This window comes from Pyrus communis, chromosome 1 (genome assembly GCF_041283825.1).
Source record: "Pyrus communis isolate YQ-2024b chromosome 1, ASM4128382v1, whole genome shotgun sequence".
Lineage (NCBI taxonomy): Eukaryota > Viridiplantae > Streptophyta > Magnoliopsida > Rosales > Rosaceae > Pyrus > Pyrus communis.
The window spans coordinates 4,633,510-4,652,403 of NC_142565.1; the positions used below are offsets into that span (position 1 = coordinate 4,633,510).

The 18,894-nt window shown below is 35.8% G+C and overlaps 2 protein-coding genes and 1 pseudogene across 2 annotated transcripts; all 3 read right to left on the minus strand.

Moving 5' to 3' along the window:
* Window positions 1–8,425: 8,425 nt before the first annotated feature.
* Window positions 8,426–10,091, minus strand: LOC137721376 (CBL-interacting protein kinase 2-like; annotated as a pseudogene).
* Window positions 10,092–12,181: 2,090 nt separating this feature from the next.
* LOC137720100 (uroporphyrinogen decarboxylase) lies at window positions 12,182–14,985 on the minus strand. The gene is made up of 6 exons (XM_068459112.2): window positions 14,714–14,985; window positions 14,158–14,279; window positions 13,945–14,055; window positions 13,625–13,813; window positions 13,074–13,199; window positions 12,182–12,751 (listed from the first exon to the last, which is right to left on the minus strand). Exons 1-6 carry the CDS (start codon window positions 14,826–14,828, stop codon window positions 12,236–12,238), a joined length of 1,179 nt encoding a protein of 392 aa, XP_068315213.2. The 5' UTR covers window positions 14,829–14,985; the 3' UTR covers window positions 12,182–12,235.
* Window positions 14,986–15,445: 460 nt separating this feature from the next.
* On the minus strand, window positions 15,446–18,530 carry LOC137720099 (5-amino-6-(5-phospho-D-ribitylamino)uracil phosphatase, chloroplastic). The gene is made up of 11 exons (XM_068459111.2): window positions 18,344–18,530; window positions 18,157–18,276; window positions 17,846–17,914; window positions 17,619–17,723; window positions 17,409–17,463; window positions 17,189–17,262; window positions 16,954–17,037; window positions 16,724–16,864; window positions 16,466–16,531; window positions 16,130–16,239; window positions 15,446–15,919 (listed from the first exon to the last, which is right to left on the minus strand). The coding sequence occupies exons 1-11, from the start codon at window positions 18,446–18,448 to the stop codon at window positions 15,751–15,753; spliced, it is 1,098 nt and encodes a 365-aa protein (XP_068315212.1). The 5' UTR covers window positions 18,449–18,530; the 3' UTR covers window positions 15,446–15,750.
* Window positions 18,531–18,894: the final 364 nt, after the last annotated feature.

Here is an 18,894-nt window from a genome sequence, read left to right on the forward strand (position 1 = left end):
ATAGATGTGTGGATAGCATACCGCAATATTATTTGCGTGTTTGAGGGAAAGATTCCGAGAGGGAGAGGGAGAGGGGATCTTTTTTATGCAGTTTGGAAAGTATCTCCGTGTTGAAATTGTATTTCTATTTGGATACTGTTGATTTTGCGTTTATGGTTGTGCTTGCAACGGTCTATCATGCATAAAAATGGTTTATTACGAGTTTTTGCATTGTGAGACCTACTTGTAACAACGATTAATAGCTACTACCACGTGTGTGTGGGAATTAACAACCGTTTTTTTGCAATTCTCTTGTGTTTTTATATTAGGATGGTAGTTTTCTCACTTCTCATTTTCTTCGTGTACTTCTCGTTTTTCTAGCTTTTTATCGAATAAATTAGAAAATAAAGAAGAAAGATGCTGAAGGAGAAATCAAAACTGTGGAAATCAATACCGTGTATCTAAAACGATAAGCGTCCAGATCGATTCAAGTGAAATGGTTTCCCAAATACCAAACTAATCAACGGATTAGAATTCAAAATTCCTCTAAGTTTCCCAAATGAGTTAGGATTCTTATATGGACAGTTGTTGTTTTTCTTAAATAATTAAAATTAAGGTTTAAAGGAAAATCATTTTGGAAAGAACTTCAAAGAATATTCGTACTTGCTCGACTGGAAAAAGAAATATGTTGTATCTTGTGTTTTTCTTACTAATCATCATGTGCAATTTGAAATAAACCATGCATTGCATTTTCCCTTATTTGAAAAGTATAATTTGCCCACATGGGTACATTTTGAACGTTTTGTGGCGGTGTGATGTTAGAGAAATCAAAATTTTAAACTATTTTTTATAAATCGCATAATATGACGATTGATGATTAAACTTTTTTTTAAATCATTAAAAAAGAAGCATAACCATCAACTATCACAACATATTGATCTACAAAAAAAAATATCTAAAAATTTAGTTTTCCTAATATTTTCCTTTACCGAAACATTTTTATGTGGTCAGATAATGACGAATGGTGACAAGTGTGAATGTGGTGTGAACAATAGTAGCAGTCTTTCGAAAGTTTGAAACAAAATCAAAACTTATTTCCCAATCGAACTATTAAACGATTAGTATGAAATTTGTGATCAAACCCACCTAGAACCTTATAACCAATCGTTACTCGTGTATATAACAGCAAAGGTTGTAAAAAGTTGAAAGTCAAACTATGACTTCAGTCCACCCTAACCAGATTGATAAAGATATATTGCGACTTTTTAGTTTGTTTTAGGTATTTTTCTGAATTTTCAAGCATAAATTGCAGTCTATAGTAACGGCCTGATCTATAATATACCAGCGGTGGTGGAGCCAAAATTTTTGTTAAAGAGAGTTTATTTTACGTGATTACAAAATTATGATAAATTGAGCTTATATGTGAATATTACTTAAAAATGATCATAAGTATAGAAAATATTCTAATTTCCAACCTTGATATTGTTATGATTTAACAAATTACATTATAGCAAATGACACTTTACAACAATTGCGAAAAACAATCATGCATATGCACGTTGGTGCAAATTCGAATAAAAATAATTGGATATGGGTGCGAGGGTATTAAATTAAACATATTTTATTTGATTAAGATTTAAGAGGTAAAGAATGAAATTATAAAATTAAGTGTTGGACACTCAACCATGACCAAATTATATTTATAAGGAAGGTCAACTATAAATATATAAAAACCAAGCTATCTATATACCACATATAAATACAACATTTCCAAATATGTGAGAAAGGTCATATGCCCCTCCTAGGCTTTAACTTGCTCCGTCGGTGAATACAAGTAATATATGTACTAAACACGATAACATAATGTTGTTTTTCATTTAAATGATGTAATATGTGAATTTGTTGGTTGTTAATAATTAACTTTTGAGATTTAACACAATAACTATGTTGGTTTATCTTATCATAACTTGTGTTCTTCTTTTCATAAAAATATCTCCTCAATTATGCAGTTGTAAGATTCAAACTTTTTGGTTGTGACCATCAATAAGGGAACCACTAGTTTTAGTTCATAGAATGTGGGAGCATGTAGCAAAGTGGCTGCTGCTGTCCAGTTGCGAATTTTGTTTCTGAATTTGAAAAGTAATCGCTGGTAGAGACAAATAAACACAGCAAGTAGGGAAAAAATTTTAAAAATACAACACAGCAATGCCTTGAGGTTGAAGTTGACCTTCCCCCCTTGCTTTCAATATTCAGTATATATGTGTGAATTTGGTCCACGAGAAAACTGCGGCATGCATGTTTATCATTTGCGAGAGATTTTTCAGTGTATTTGAAATACAGTTTGGTATATTAAGTGTAATAGTACAATTAGTTAGAAACTTGAAATTCTTTTTAACCAATTATATTAAATACTTGATGTACCGAGCTATGTTTTCGGCACACTAAAAAATTTCTTCTTGTTTATGTGATTTTTATACTCAACTTCGATACCACTCTCCCTAATAGTAATATTTTCTTTTTTTTCACATTATAAAATAAAACGGGTTTGGGAATGCGGGGATATTCAATTATTCATTGCTGATACTCTTGATTATTTTGTTTATTTTTAAAATGAACACGAGCAATTAATTTAAACCTAATTACCAATCGGAATCAAACCTTAAAGTAAATGATGCGTCTTACAAACGCAGCAACAGTGCGCAGCTGGATCTACAATGCGGTGGTCCAATTAAGCAAAAGGGAGAAAGCTAGGGGTCAATGTGCAATAACTTCCACCTTTCAAGGATCTAGTAGTGGATTCCAGGTAATTGACCAGTAAAACACATTCTATGAACTGATCATGGTAGTATGATGAAGGGGGTGGCAATATTCTGGAAATTAATATATTATTTAATTGGCACAACTGATGGAATAAATGATTATTGCGTATTTGAATAGTGCATTATATTTCGTTAGAGAGTTGGTACGTGGTGACACTAATTGCAAGAGAGAATTTCTTGTGACAATAGCTTGTATTCGAGTTTACTTATTTATATGTGTTGTGCTCTCGAGTTGACCAATGTGCAAACATATAAGTATAAGAATAACAATAAAAAATAAAAAATAAACTCATTATACTATTAATCATAAAAATAAGGAAAAGTTACATCACATTATACTATTGTATTATTATTATTATTATTATTATTATTATTTTGGGCTCAATTATTGTTTTACAAGAGTTGTTAATAGTGTTAACCTTGTACATACATAAGGTGAAAGTTTCGGGTTGTTTCAAGGTGTCGTGTCGTGTCTAAACATGCTTATGCACACAAAGTCAATTGCCATATGTCGGTATACAAATAATCTTGTTTATTTTAATTGGTTTGCAACCAAATTTGTTTCTTCTAACTAGAGGGCTTAAAAGTCATTACCCATGTCCTCTTCTAAAGCTGCATGGAAAGGACATAAATGGATTGAAATCTCCCGTACGTATTCATGCAAAGTTACGACTACATATCATGATTCATGAGAACCCTAATTATTTGAACTGGTGAAAACAGATACTCATCGTCATCAAGTGTAAAGATAAGCTAGGTCTTCAATTATTGGGTGACAACTTCACGAGAGCAGCGGTGTCCTTGTTGGTCAGGGCACAGTGGTTTTCAGTATTGAATGCTGCATCTACTTCCATACAAAATCCGACAGGATATGGCAAGAAAAGAAGACTCAATGGTTTTTGGTCCTAGCTGCCCAGCAGCACAGAAAAATGCATGCACAATCTGGCTCAAAGTTGTTCGAGTCAGGTGTATTCTGAACAAATTTTCGATGTCTCGCAGCACGGTCATAAGGCATTGATGGTAGAATAATCTTCCTTTCATGCAGTCTCGATATATCATGAGACGGTAGAGTACTTTTGACTTCCGAAACAAATGATATGCCATAACAAAGAGCCGGTGGTCTATCTGTAAGAGTCCGAACTCGAATTTGGAGTTCTGATTAGGTCTTTCCTTGTTCCACTAAACCAACTCCTTGGGTTTGACGTTACTACTTTATGTAAAACGTGCACTTGCTCTTTCATTAATATATATTAAAAGTATGAAGTATCAATCATGTTGTCTATTCTTAACAAGTAGAATGATATACTATATGACTTGTATTTCTAGCCTGGATAAAAATTTCTCTTGTTTTAAAGAAACCCTATAAGAAGCTGCCAGCTAGTGATGTTGAAAAAACGCTTTTAATTTCCGTGCCAAACCGACCTACCTATTCCGTGACTTTCCACAAGCAAATCATTTTTACCTGTTTCCATGGTAATTAACTATAATAAGATGGTTTATGCAAATTAAAGCATGATTAGTTATGCTTCTTAAGCTGGATGGCATTACTACTTTCTGTGGGTTAATTATAATTATATGGTAGTAATGTAAAATTTCCTTTAGATGATTATGACAAGCACATAGGATTAAATTTTAGATTAAGCAGTAATTTCTTGCTTTATATGAAAGGTTGGGCGCCATGCACCCCACCATTTGAGGAACTTTTCTAAGTTTCAAAGTCTCAAATAAGAAGTGATCGAGATACATTGTGTCATTTAAGACAAAGTTCCTGCTAATTGTCTTTGATGGAGCACAATTGAGAAATACATGAAGTTAATTAGTTTGAGAAAAATGACATCTCATACTGCCCACTTGTATAATCATGGCATCTAGTACTTGGCACATTTGTGCTTTATTTTGATTATATAATTGTTAAACTTAAATTAATAGTTGGTTGCACTTTCATCGACTACTCTTTGATGTATAATTATTGGACGTTTATACACCAACGGTTGACAATAATTTACATGCGCATTTGCATACTATATATGTACAATTATCACATTATATAAAGCAAAGTTCATTTGTACTCGTAATTGAGATATGCTTAATATAAGAAACATTTCTTATTCCCTAATCATAGGAGTTTCACTGAAATTCCCAACCAATTTAGACAAAAAGAAAAAGAAATGCACTCATACACTTGGTATTGGACCCACAATTTCCATAGTGGCACTTTTCTCTGATACATCCATGGTGTGGAACTTTGAATGGCCAAGAAGAAGTAAGAGTTTATTTCTTCTTTTTTTTTTTTTTTTTTTTTTTCTTTTCTTTTAATCTGTGGCACTCCACAGTCCACACTCTATTTATTATATACACATTTTAGCATGCAGCAGGACAAAGATCTTTTGGCTTTGCTTTGTTTAGTGAAAGGTGATTTTATGTTGAAGTACAAGTTGCTTCAAATATCACAATCTTGTATCTCTCAATCCCATTTGCGTCCAACCATGACCATCCAAAAGATCTAAACTTTTCTTTTTAAACAATACTGAATCGGATCTACTAATTCATTTATACTTCAAACCATTTTTCATCTTATCAAAGTTAATTTAACGAGCAGGTCATTGACTATTGTAATCCTAACTCATTTTTCGGTTTTCTCTAATCCGCTCGCTAACTCTAGGGTTAGGGTTTGAGGCTTAGAACTAAGTAAGATGTCTCATATAAGTTATTAGTGCCGGCTCTGAGAGTATGCAAAAGATGCCACTGCACAAGGCCGTCCTAATTGGAAGGGCTCCCAAATTTTCTTTACAAGTAAACACCTACATAACATATATTTTAATGTGCCGGATAGTACTAATAAATCTTCCAGCGCTAGCAGTGGAAGCTTTTTGTCTATTCGCCCAGATGCGGGGTTCGAATCCAAGATTGCAAACTGTTTCGAAGTGGAGACCTTTGAAGAAATAAAGCACTATTTTACGCTCAAACAAACTTATTTTTAGTGCCGGCCCTGCTTTAAGTTATCCTTCTGCTAAAGCTAGGTTTTGGGTATTTAAAGGGAAACTAGACAAATGAAGAGGTGTAACTTCTTCCTTCAATGTATGACGGCATTCGTTTGCATAGTAATTACGTTTATGGTTGTCATGAGTTATATGACGGCTAAAATGGTTATATCTCATAGTAGTCTGACAGTTACATATGTGACATGATAATTAATTAAGAGTGTATACAACATGGAACTCATCCATTTTTGAGTTGAGAATTAAGGATATTAACCCTACAAAATCAATTACTTAAAGTTTCAATCTTTTAGATAAATTACTTACTCGAAGTTTCAATATTTTAGATAAAAGTGGTAGAGCCCCCCATTCACACCAAGCAGGCGAAGTTTCATGCATCTATTGATTCTATACATTTCTAGTGTCCAACTTTGAATTTTTTTTTGGGTCACTCCCTCTATATCAATATTAATTATCTTGAAATTAAATTAAATTATGTTTATGGACCAAATTAAAAACTGAAAAAAATGAAAAAAAGAGAGCATAATGCATGTGGTATGTAGGTTGATTTATATCAAAAGATTAGAACTCAAGAGAAGAGAGACTGAATGATGCAATAGCTTTAGCAAGGGGAGAACCCCCTCATGGCATGGGTTGGAGACAATTTAGGATGATTTATGATATATTTATACCATCTCTTTCTCCTGTCTTCTTTGGCCATTTTCAATGGGACAGTGGAGAACCAATTTTTTTTTTTTATTCTATGATTTTCTAAAGTATTTTTTATGATGGAAATCATGTGGGCTTACTCATCATTACCCTTTAAATCTAATTGTAATTAGTCCCTTTAATGTAATGGGAAATTTTTTATTAAATCTCGATGGGGGATGATTCGAACTTAAGTTCAAAGGAATAGACATAGTGCTCTATCAACTAATTTAACTTACATTCGTTAAAACGAAAAACCTTAAGAACATGAACATAATAATAATAATGTTGTTAATTGTTCATCATCTTTTTAGAAACGAGAAAGTTTATTTTAACATAGCGTGATTCGAACTTAAATTCTAGAACTGCTAACTGTTGATAATCTTTTCCCCTGCAATCCCCGAGCCGACCAACCCTAACATTTTTCATTAATTTGAATAATAAACAAAACGATTCGGATTCGGAATTTGAGTTGTGAGTCAAAACCCTGTGGGTTGCCAGCAAAATACCTGCTGCGATTCCACCAAGGATCACGTGGCCGAAGCATGTGATCCCAAGTTGATTCTCGTAGACCAGATTTTGATTAATCAAAAAGGGTAATGTTAAGGAGATTAAATTTGTAGGTAAAATTTTTAAAATTAAATGACATGAAAATTGATGATTGATTTATTACTTAAACGTTGATAAATATACTTATTCCTAATGATTACACATCATTTAATTTGCAAATTTAGTCTCTAAATTTAATATCTCTAACGTTACTCCATCAAAAATAGTTAGCCTTTAAGTTCTTGGAATTTAAGAGGTGGCAAAAAAAAAAAAAAACAAAACAGAAAATATATATGCTTCTGCTTAGCTTCCTCACAATATTAATCTGTGCATTTCTTTTTCTATGCGTCTTGCTCCATTTGGGTGCCATACAGCAATCAATATTGGAATATGCTAACATGGGGTCATATGCCAGCTGCTCCAAATGATGATGATAAAAGTTAGGCACCTTTATTAGAGTTCAAATTTTATGCATTCTTTTTATGTATGGTTTCTATTTAACCTCTATTATTGATTAATACATTTTAATAAACTTAATCTTTTTTAATTTTGTTGTCATAATTAAATTTAACATGCGTCAATTAATAAAGACAACAAAGATACCAGACACAAAATGAGTACAAAAAAATTAATCTTTCTTTATTATTACTAGTGACGCATTGGAGTGAAAATTCTCTTATGTAGACCCTAATAATGCATATTAGATGTAGAGCTCATTCGGATATGTTTTTAAAATGACTGGAAACACTTTTGGTGAAAATGTTTTTAGAACCAATCTTTAGTAAAGGTGCAAATAAACCCTAGAAAAGCACTTTAAGTGTTTTTGGAATCCAAAAACATTAAATTTCTCTAAAAGCACTTTCAATCATTTTAAAAGCACATCCAAACGAACCTGTAAATATGCATGGTTCTCCGATCGGCTGTATTGGTGCGTCTGTGAAGGCCAGTCAACCTGCTTATATATCTAATGCTTACTATTAGGGTTTGCGTGAAAAACTGGCTTCTCAATGAAATACATGCACTTTATTGACAGAAGATGGTGCATAGAATGTAGTGGTATGCATGGTCTGTTTAGTTTAAGTATACTTCACCTTGATATAAAATTGAAATGAATAAAATAATTAGTTTTGTTCGATTTGAATATGGATAATTAGTGAGTGGACCATAACAAAGTGGACTGATCTCAATTCTGATTCACAAAATTGGAGTTACATTAAGTTTACTCATTGATTTTTTTCTGGTTTGGTTGGACCCTGTTTCATCTTTTTCTGGTTCAAATATCTACCCTTGCTAAAACGGATATTGTAACGAACATCATAAGTACAATTTATGGTGTGAGCCCAAAAAGTCTAAGCCCAACGAAACTTGGGGATTGGTCAAATGGAACAAAAGATTGGAAAACCTCACTCATAATATGCAATCACGTGTAACTTCAAGCTTACAAAACCAATTGAGCCTTGATATAACAATAACTTCACAATAATTACAAGAAGTAATTCATCAAACAATAGTTTAAATTAGAAAAGCTTGAGATCATTCAAGTATGAGATGTGCAGACTTAGGAATAAGAATAATGCATATGCTGTTTTTGTTCTTGTTCTTGTTTCTGCTCACCGTGCCATGCCCACACATCTTTGAGAGCTGGTCTTATATCATCTTCCAACATCTTCCTAAATTCCAATGTGTCGCCATTGGATTTCTTCATCTCAACTAAATGAAAAGATGAAGTGAACTCAAAAATCTCAGCCTCTATTGCCAATGCACCCTTCCTTCCGTTATCGGATTTCTCGAACTTCAGTAACCCTCCATCTTTCTTGACTTTCAACTTCAAATGATGAGCAATGTTCTCCAGCTTGGATACAATTGATGAGGCAGATTGCACAGATGTGAACTTCACTTCTTTTTTCACATCTTGTTCTTGTCCCATAAACAAGCCAGACAAATCAAATCCACCAGAAAGAGAGATGATATCAAAAGAATTTAAATATGTAGGTCTAGGTCTAGCCAACTCTTGCTGCTTTGCCAGCTCAGTAGTCTGATCAACATCCGAAAAACCCGGGCTTCCGACTTCTGTTATAGTTGCAATTGGTTTGGAGTTGAACCCTTTGCTAAACCAGGGATTTTGCATTATGTTTGAAATGAAAATCCTTTTACTAGGGTTAGGGTTGAGGATTTTAGAGAGTAGACGTCGCGCTTCATTCGAAAACCACTTAGGGCATTCGTAATCTGCTCTTCCAATTTTCCTGTACATTTGTATCAGATTTGTTCCATGAAACGGCAGATAACCAGCCAAAAGCACATACAAAATCACACCACAAGACCAAATGTCAGCTTTTGCCCCCATCATATGCTTTTCTCCCCACAACTTCAGGAGCTACATAAGCAGGAGTTCCACAAGTTGTGTGCAAAAGACCATCTTGCCTCTTGGATTCCGCAAGCGCACTCAACCCAAAATCCGACACCTTCAGCGTTCCATTTTCGTCCAGCAGCAAGTTCTCGGGCTTCAAATCGCGGTGGTAAACACCTCTGCTGTGGCAGAAATCCACAGCGCTGATCAGCTGCTGAAAGTACTTCCTTGCCATTTCCTCCTTGAGCCTCCCTTTCGACACCTTGTGGAAAAACTCGCCGCCTTTGACATACTCTAAAACAAAATAGATCTTGGATTTCGTAGCCATGACCTCAAAAAGTTGCACTATATTCGGGTGCTTAACGAGTCTCATAACAGAAATCTCTCTTTTTGTTTGATCAATTAGTCCAACTTTCAGAACCTTTTCTTTGTTAATTACCTTAATGGCCACGCTATGGCCAGTTTGGAGGTTTCTTGCATGATAAACTTTAGCAAAGTTTCCTTGCCCTAACATTCTCCCGATCTCATATTTTTGCATCAAAATCTTGCCCTTATTTTCCATTTTAAAATCTTAAACCCTAAACCTAATCCACAACAACAACAACAGCAACGCTAAATTTATTGCTAGAAATTATGCTACTATGAGAATTTTACTCACAGGGCAGGAGTCCTTCGGGCGCTTTCAACGCGACAGAAATTCTTTTTGCAGCTTCAATTTGCATTTGTACGACCCTGATCTCAATTTCACAGTGTGTTTAGGATCCAGCCTCATCGAGAACAAATTACAAGGGAAGCAGGCCAGATTGAGTTCTACTTCATAGGCTTGAATAATGAAAGAAAAAACACATCTGTTTTGCATCCTCAGTTGCCGTATCTTGCTAAAAAATTCCAAAAGAAAAACCCGTTATCTATCTAATTCAAAGAACATGTGAGACAACGTTAATATTTGAATATGGTCACACATAATTTTTACAAAGTTAAAGCAGTCAATGAGAAAAATAAGAAAATTAAAGTAAAAAAAAAAAAAAAAAGTAAAGGGATTACCTTTTTTAGGAGAACACAAAGAGTCTAGAAGATCTGAACATTGGAAGGAGAAAAGAGAGAAAATAAGAGGAGAAATAGGGATACAGAAAGCAGTGTGTATAGTTGTATATATATGTACGTTACGGCTGTTTGTATTATTTGCCACTAAATTCGAATTATAGTTGTTAAGGAAGGTCAATCGACCATTGTCAGCATGCCCCTGTACCTTAGTTGGACACGCCAACCAAATTGTAACAGCTTAGTCGAGGCCCAAGGGTTATTATTTCTTTCCATAGAAGGAAAGTGGTGGGATTTTAATACATAGAACAATAGGTGCATGAATATACGCTTTTAAATACTTAAGCTATAATTTTTTTGTTCGATATCTACAAGTCTTTTATTCAAGGCCAGTTTGTTTGTGAATTGTTAAGATTACGAAGAGTCGTAGATTGATGGGAAGCGGGCCATTGGTGATAAATTGGAATGATCGGATGTTGCGTTGTGATCAGTGATTAGTGACGGTAAGATTCGATGGTTGCAAGGTTTATGTGATATCCACATATCTCATTTTATTTCTCACACACCTTTTTAATTTTTGGTCGTCGGATCGGATGAATTAAAGAAGATCAATAGACATAAATTATCAAGAGGTGTGTGAGAAATAAAATAAGATGTGTGGATAGCACACCCCTATGCTTACTTGGGTTTAAGATCAATTGTTGATATTCTCGTGTACCAACCTAGCTTGCTAGAAACAGGCATGCATGTTCATGCCCCATGGTATCAAACTTTGACAATTTTGCAATGCTAGTCTCTGTAGTTTATTAGTCATTACAAGGAACCGTAGTGCGACTGATTTAGAACAATTACTCTATATCATGTGTTTGATTTTACCTTTTTCATTACCGTTGTACAAAGAGTGACTCGTTAGTTATTCCAATAGTTTCGAAAATAAGCACATACCAACTGACCAACAAGAAAAATAAGAGCCTAAGAAGGAAAAGCGAAAACCAACAAGGTTTTAGTTCAGTGATAATTTTCTTTCCAATATCGAACATGCCTAATGTTTGAATCTCTCTCCCAATTAATCAGATAAAAGGAAAAGCAAAAGGTTGGTCCATAGCATTAAGCAGTTAACCTAACAGGTTTGCACTAAATTATTCGCCAAGAAAAGAAAACACCAAACAATTTAAGCAGGTGCTAATTATTCTAATTTTATTGTGCAATAGATGTACGAACAAATTCATCATTTTCTGGGACAAGGTTGGTTGGTGAACACATGCTTACGGACGAAATAAGAAAATATCTTCTCCATCCAGAATCCCAGAAAATGAGTGTTTGCCTACACGCGTTGAAAATGCAGTGTATGATTTTTCCTACACTAAATATTAAAGCGATAATTTAAGACCAAATACTAATTGAGGGCCCTATTCAAGGAGTTGAAAAGGGCAAGCCAAGCCAACAAGGCTTCCGTTTTTCGAGAATCAATTGGGGACTGGGCGGGGGTTTTGTGGGTTTGGGGAGGGGGGTGGGGACTCTTACTTTGCAAAGAGGTTGTTTTTACGACTCAAACTTGTGACTTTTCGGTAAAAAATGAGCAACATGCTCAAGGAGTTGCAGAAAGATAAATATCAATCGACTTTCCATGTTCGCCCATCAAGTCCTCAACAAATTACAAAGAGCAGTAAATTTTTATTTTTTATTTTTTATTTTTTGAAGAAACAAAGAGCCGTATTAATTAAGCAAATAATTAACAAGGACTAAAATGGGAACAAAAATTACAAAGGAAAGAGCTCAACTAAAGAGGAAATCAATTCAAGCTAAATATATTTTCAATATCTGATATCTTTAGCAACCTCAAAGAAATGGGCAACATTCTCCTCAGGTGTACCAACTACAATGCCGTGGCCAAGATTCAAAATATGTTTTCCTCTACCGGCTTTCCTCACCGTATCGTTTATTCTACTGGTGATGAATTCTTTCGAACCAAAAAGAACACCGGGATCCACATTACCTTGAACTGCTATATTTGGTCCCAGTCGCCTTCTACCTTCCGCCATATCAACTGTCCAGTCCAAGCTAACTACATCAACACCGGTCAAAGCTAGCCTCTCAAGCAAACCCCCAGATCCACTTGCGTAAAGGATTAAAGGGAGATCTGGACGGGTCTCTTTCACAGCATCCACGATTTTCTTCAAGTATGGCAGACTGAATTCCTCAAAATCCACAGGGCTGAGTTCTGTGGCCCATGAGTCAAAGATCTGAACGGCTTGAGCTCCATTATCAGCTTGGTATCGAATATACTTTGTCATCGAAGTTGTAAATTTCTGAAGTAATGCATGGAGGACCTGCGGAAAGAACCAAAGGTCAACAAAATTGGCATATACCAGCAGGAAGCATCCCACGTTAAAAACCAAACAAGAATAATACGAAGGATATTCACACCTTTGCTAACAATGGAACACTCCCAGAAAACACCAAATATATAAATGATAAGTCGCAAGATGGGTTTGAAACGAAGGTGGGAATACCCTAGGAGCTACCATCCGATTGCTAAGGGACCCTACTTATTGGCACTCTCAATGTATGTAACCATGACGTTAACAAGTTAGGAGACAAAATTGAAAAAAAAAAAGTTGCGTACACCAGATATAGGCAGCCTAGAGTTACCTTTGGTTGAGAGAAGGCTAATCTCTTTATGTTTGAGAAATGCTTTGATGAACCACCTTCCACCACATACGATGCTAGGGTGAAAGGAGCCCCGACAAAACCTAGCACTGCTGCCTTATTATCTACCTGGAAAAGTAAAGATATCAGTGAGGATACCAAAGGTTATGATGCTGACTGAAGCAGAGAAACCAGTCTCAAATCACATCCAATATCAAACTCTATTAAGCTTCAAAATGTAAATTACACCATAATATAATAGCATTTAGGGCTCATAGCCATGGTATGCAGTGTTATATATCCGAGGTCCCTGCAGTCTAACATAATATTGTAAGCACTCAAATGAATCACACCTTCGTAAAGGATTCAGATCTTAACTTCGAAATTTCATGTGATATATTTTCTTCTTTTTTATTCCTTTTATGACAATATTATTGGCACCATAGCGGCAAGGTACTACTTTTAGTGAATTGTACATGTAACAATTCCAAGTTTAGGATGAAATGAAAAATATATTCAAAGTTGGAACAGAATAAGTAGAGAAAATGTTAGACCTCCTTTCGCAAGATTGTCAATGCTTCCCCAACATACGGAACCGATTCTTGTGGAACAAACTCTCTTACTTGATCAATATCATCAGCAGTATGCAGAGGATTGAATATTACAGGACCCTTACCTTTTACAATGTCAAATGGTATATTCATCCCGGAAAGAGGAGTTAGAATATCCGAGAACAAAATGACCTGTCACAACACATGGGGAGACTTGTGAGAAAAAGGAAACGAGCAACCCAACGGAAGGGATAACAAGATTATAACAGGTAAGTGGCTAAACTGGAAAACCACCAACACTGAATCCCAGAGTGACATCTTACACCATCAGGCTTGAAGACCTTCCAGGGCTGTAGCGAAATTTCAACAATGAGGTCAACATTTTCAGATCTTTCTCGAAACGAAGGGTACCTCTCACAGAGAGTTTGGTAACTCTGTCATATCAAAATGCTTAAATAAGTTAGTAAGCCAATTTACACTAAACCAGAACTAATTCCAAGTGAATGAGATGGTAATCGATATATGCATAAACCTGCCTTCATGTACCTCCCTGCTTGCCTCATGAGCCAAACTGGGGGTCTCTCAACATCGTCCCCGCGAACTGCATTGAGCAAAAGAGGCTCGGCAACGGAGGCAACTTGGGGTTCTGCCACGCTCCCTGAAATGAACCATACAATTAGACAATTGGGCATTATCAAACTTATTAGCAAATTATTAAGGACAATTTGTGTGCTCAATGAAGAACCGAATTCGAACACACTCAAAATCAACTAGACAGTACCCCACAAAACCCAGCTGGAGTAGCTTCAAATTAAGCACGTGGGCATTATCGAACTTGATTAGCAACCATATTAAGTACACGATTAAGTATTAAACAAAGATCCCAAATTGGAGCAAACCCAACATCAATTACACCATATCTCAAATAACCCAGTTGGGGTAAGCTTCAAAGTTCATATTAAGCACAGAAACGACACCGTATCTTACATAAAGACCCCAAATTAGAAAACACCCAACACCAATCAGACCATTTCCCACAGAATCCAATAGTCGAAAGCTCCAAATTAAGCAACGACATCGTTTTGTAAATACCTCCGAGGGCGCAGAGAAAGCGAGGCTTGTAGGCGCATCTGGATCTTGGCGAGAACGAAGGGGAGGTGGGAAGAGAGATGGAAGCTATGGAGCCGTAGCTGTGAATGCAAGCCATGTTCGGATGCGGAGGAGGAATTGAATTGCAAGTCTCTCTAATCCGAAGCTCCCTCAGCGATGGCGGAGAAGAAGGGAGAGGAAGTCTGTCAGAGTTGGATGACAATAACGATAAGGGGAAATTTCCCACCCGTGTTGATTTTTACCATTTCACCAGTGCTTCAACGGTCAACGGTAACGAAATTAAAAGCGTTTCGACGATTGTCGTATGTGTATTGCGACATGCCGTTTGCCTACGCTGGATAAGGATAAGGGAGACTAGGACCCCCAATCTTATCCATTGATAATTGACTCAAGCAACAGACACGGACGTTTTCTAGAACAACTTACGGAGATCAAAGATATCGACGCACTAGCATTCTGGTCTAATAATACAATGCAACATGAAGTAAGATTAACATATAACATTAATAATTGGACCAGAATGTGTCGGTTCCGCTTACATTCTCCATGTAAGTTTTTTTCATTCTTTCTCTTTCTTTTGATATGTAGGAGAGAGCAAATCAAACTTGAAACCCCTTTTGATATTCAAAAATGAGAATCAAACTTGGAACTTCGTAGAGATAGAATTAGTCCGGTACAAATCAATATCTAATGGGAACCACTTGTAGTTTGCTCTTATGCTAGAAATTGCATCTTTTATTGGAGATTTGATTTATCTAATCTATTAAGATTACAAGGTTATTCAAACTTGGATACAAAGTTGCGAGCATACTGCTTTGGCCAATTGGTCTAACCAACATCTACTTGAACAATGTAACGTTGATACGAGTTTCTTTAATTTTTCACTATAAGAAGTTCGTATATCAAGAACACAAACTAATGAGATCAATTACAAACCAAGGAAAAGAAGATGATCGGCTTGTAGATTACAAGAGTGGGTGAGAGGTAGAGAGGATGAATTACAAAAGGGAAAAAATGAATCAGAAAATAGTATCTACCGTAAGCTTCCTCTTCGGTGGAGATTTCTCTATAACCTGCTTCTGCAAGTCCATGAATGTAGAACCCCTGTTTGCAAATAGTCTTCTAAGATTGATCACGGAAAGTTCGTTAAAGCTAGCAACTGCAAGATCAGCCTGCACCAGGTCATACCTGCATGTGCCACCGTCGATCTCAATCAATCTCAGAGTATACAGTGCCACACCTTTGAACGTGGACAAAGGTGTACTTAACATATATGTATATTTAGATGCGCGAGTGAATGCGTGTCTGTATGTGTATTCTGTTAATTGTATTTGATAAAACTTTTATATCAGAAGGATAAACAGCGCTATCAAGGGTGAAGAGGATGAGAGTACATACGCAGGGTGGGCGCCAATCAGTGCCACAGCCATCATTGTACAGTTGTGAGCAGCGGTTATACCCCTAGGCTCATCCTCAAACACAACGCACTTGGATGGCTTCCGATCCAGCTGCAAGGAGAAGAATGCAATTGGTCAGAGAGTCAGAGAATGATACCAGGGAATAAATCGAGTACGCAATTTTTTTATCCTACACGATAACATGCGAACATATAAATACTGACAGAACGACTCCAGACATGCGAGCGTGCCTTAAGTGATGATCCAACCTTCCAATTCAAGAGTGACACTTGCAATCCATATTTGTAAATTAATAATAGCAAGTTGCATACAATACCTTCACGGCTGCTGAAAGAAACCTATGAGCTATCGAATCCATTCCATCTTCCTCTGTCACAATTGCCTGTATCCGCACAAAGAGGAAATCGTTGATATAAGTCGAATCAACCAAAAACACATGAAGGATTCTGAGTTTATCATTTACATCTCAATGAAAAACAACAAATGAAAGGTGTGATGGTCTATGATTATGAAAGTATTCAACCCAACGGTAAATTTCAATAGAAACATTAGTGTAAGTCAAAAGCACACCAACCTGAAAATACTTCTTGAGACCCATTCGTTCTAGGGCTTCTGTCATGTTTCTCCTATCAAGACTTGAAACTACAGCACAAGGGATACGAGCCGTGGATACAGCATCTAACCACTCTTTGAGCCCCTCCACGGGTTGACTAAGCTGAAAAACAAGAAAAAGCAAGTAAGATCGTTGCATCTATGAGACAAACTGAACCCCCTCAAATAAGTTACAAGTGGCTTCGCACTCACCCTGCGAAGATTATCACAGTATAATTGTGAAAACTTTAAAGCCAACCTATCCAGTTCTCCGTCTGCTTTATCCCAGAGTAAAAGCTGAACGTTTTTGGAAACTTGTGAGTTATTCATATAAGTGTCAAGAATTGATGGTTCAGACGTCATCGGAAATAATCGTAAAGTTTTATTAGAGTAGAAATAGATAAATACAATCAGACAAAAATTCCTGAAATGTACACTAATCCCAAACCTTATGCAACACATGATCAGCACCTGCATAAAGCATCTGTCTTTGCAAAGCTGCATCTTCGGGAATTTCCTTTCCTGACCAAGAGTCAAAATTTTAGGGAACGAAAAAAAAGGTTTTACAAGCACATGAATCAGCATATACCAGTTCAACATATGATCCAATATTGAGAATCAATCGAAAGCCATGAATGGGCTATTTAAGAGAAGATATGGAGATGTACCCTCTTCCGTGGCAAGCTGCTTCCAAGCATTTAATTTCAAAGTTCGAGTATCAGCCTGAAACACATATTTTACGCATCAATAATTGCACATTTAAAGTTTTTTCTTGATCCATAAGATGTCATAAATATGATTTTCCACACTTCATTACATTTTCATTTCCAGACATCAGAACCTGAAACGTATAACTAATGAGCGTTATAGAAACTTACCACGACATTGTCAAAAGAGAATATTAGACCATAAGCTTCATCTGGTTTCATGGCATATCGTATTCGTTTAAGAAAACCTTCTTGCAGTCTGTCGTTCAAAAAATCCTACTCGGAATAAGAATTAACAATAGTAAGTCTAGCAGCAGAAAGTATAACAAGTAAATTAAATTTCACAGAACACAAAAAACAATTTGAGTACTATACATATAGCTCCATAAATTACTTACCACATCAACCTTAAGAGGTCCATCTGGTCTAAAAGTTTCAAAACCTTCTCCATATTCAGCTCCAATCGCCTAAAAACACCGAAAAGCGGAGGAAAAACATAAATTCATCAAAATTACCACCCAAAAATTTGTTAAAAATGGAAAATAATCAAAACCCAGAAGCTCTGGTTTCCAAATAACATTAAAATTGAAAATTCAAGCAAAACTGCAATTCAAAACCGAAAATTTTCAAGCTTTATAACCCATATAAAACACACAAAAAACCCCCAACAAATAAAGAAAATATGAAAAGGGGCATGAGAAATCATTACCTCCTGCATGAAAAGCTTGCTGGGTATGACCGGAAACCCGTTGACGGAGCCATTTTCGTTGAACCCACAAGAACTCCTGACCACAGTTTGATGCTTCGCCATGTCCAAACGCTTCACTCTCTATGAAATTGAAGCAATTAACAACAAAAATACTGCAAGAAATTGCGGGACAACGACAAGGGCTTACCATAAATTTGAGCTTGGAAGCGAAGGAAGTGTGCGGGTGAGGAGACGGGGATCGCCATGGAAGGAGTATAGACGAGCTTCTGAAACTGCTGCAGGCATAGTCCATCAGAGACGAATACAGAGCCGTTTGTACAAGCCTTTTCTGTACTTACAATTTTTATTGTTTATTTTAGTATTTTTAATTTAATATAATGTAATTATCTTGCATTTTGGGTATAATTATGAAAAATCATTTTTCTTGTTGCGAGGGTCGGTGTGAGATTGATATGGAGTCCACGTGACCATAAGTTGCTCCTTTCCGTGGGAATCACGTGATTTCAGAAAAAACCAATATTTAATTTGTGGTTTTTCCATAGGCCGATTTCAATATTTTTTCAATGAAATATTTGTCGTTTTAATTCGCAAAAAAAGTCAATATCTCTAACAACATTTTAATTTTGAGACGTTTTGATACAAGCGCCTCGTTTTTTAATTTTTTAGATTAAACATACACTTCTTTTGAAAATTTGATCAAACATTTTCTTCAAAATTTTGGTTATTAATTTCAATTTT

What these genes read in the sequence shown, in the direction of transcription:
- LOC137720100 (XM_068459112.2), bottom strand. Translation starts at nt 14,828, where the DNA reads ATGGCTTGCATTCACAGCTACGGCTCCATAGCTTCCATCTCTCTTCCC. An exon ending in CTTTCTCTGCGCCCTCGGAG is followed by an intron (nt 14,280 to 14,713) that starts GTATTTACAAAA and finishes GGTTCATTTCAG; the next exon opens with GGAGCGTGGCAGAACCCCAA. An exon ending in AAGCAGGGAGGTACATGAAG is followed by an intron (nt 14,056 to 14,157) that starts GCAGGTTTATGC and finishes TTGATATGACAG; the next exon opens with AGTTACCAAACTCTCTGTGA.
- LOC137720099 (XM_068459111.2), bottom strand. Translation starts at nt 18,448, where the DNA reads ATGGACTATGCCTGCAGCAGTTTCAGAAGCTCGTCTATACTCCTTCCA. An exon ending in GCAAGCTTTTCATGCAGGAG is followed by an intron (nt 17,915 to 18,156) that starts GTAATGATTTCT and finishes CGGTGTTTTTAG; the next exon opens with GCGATTGGAGCTGAATATGG. An exon ending in GCAGCTTGCCACGGAAGAGG is followed by an intron (nt 17,263 to 17,408) that starts GTACATCTCCAT and finishes ACTCTTGGTCAG; the next exon opens with GAAAGGAAATTCCCGAAGAT.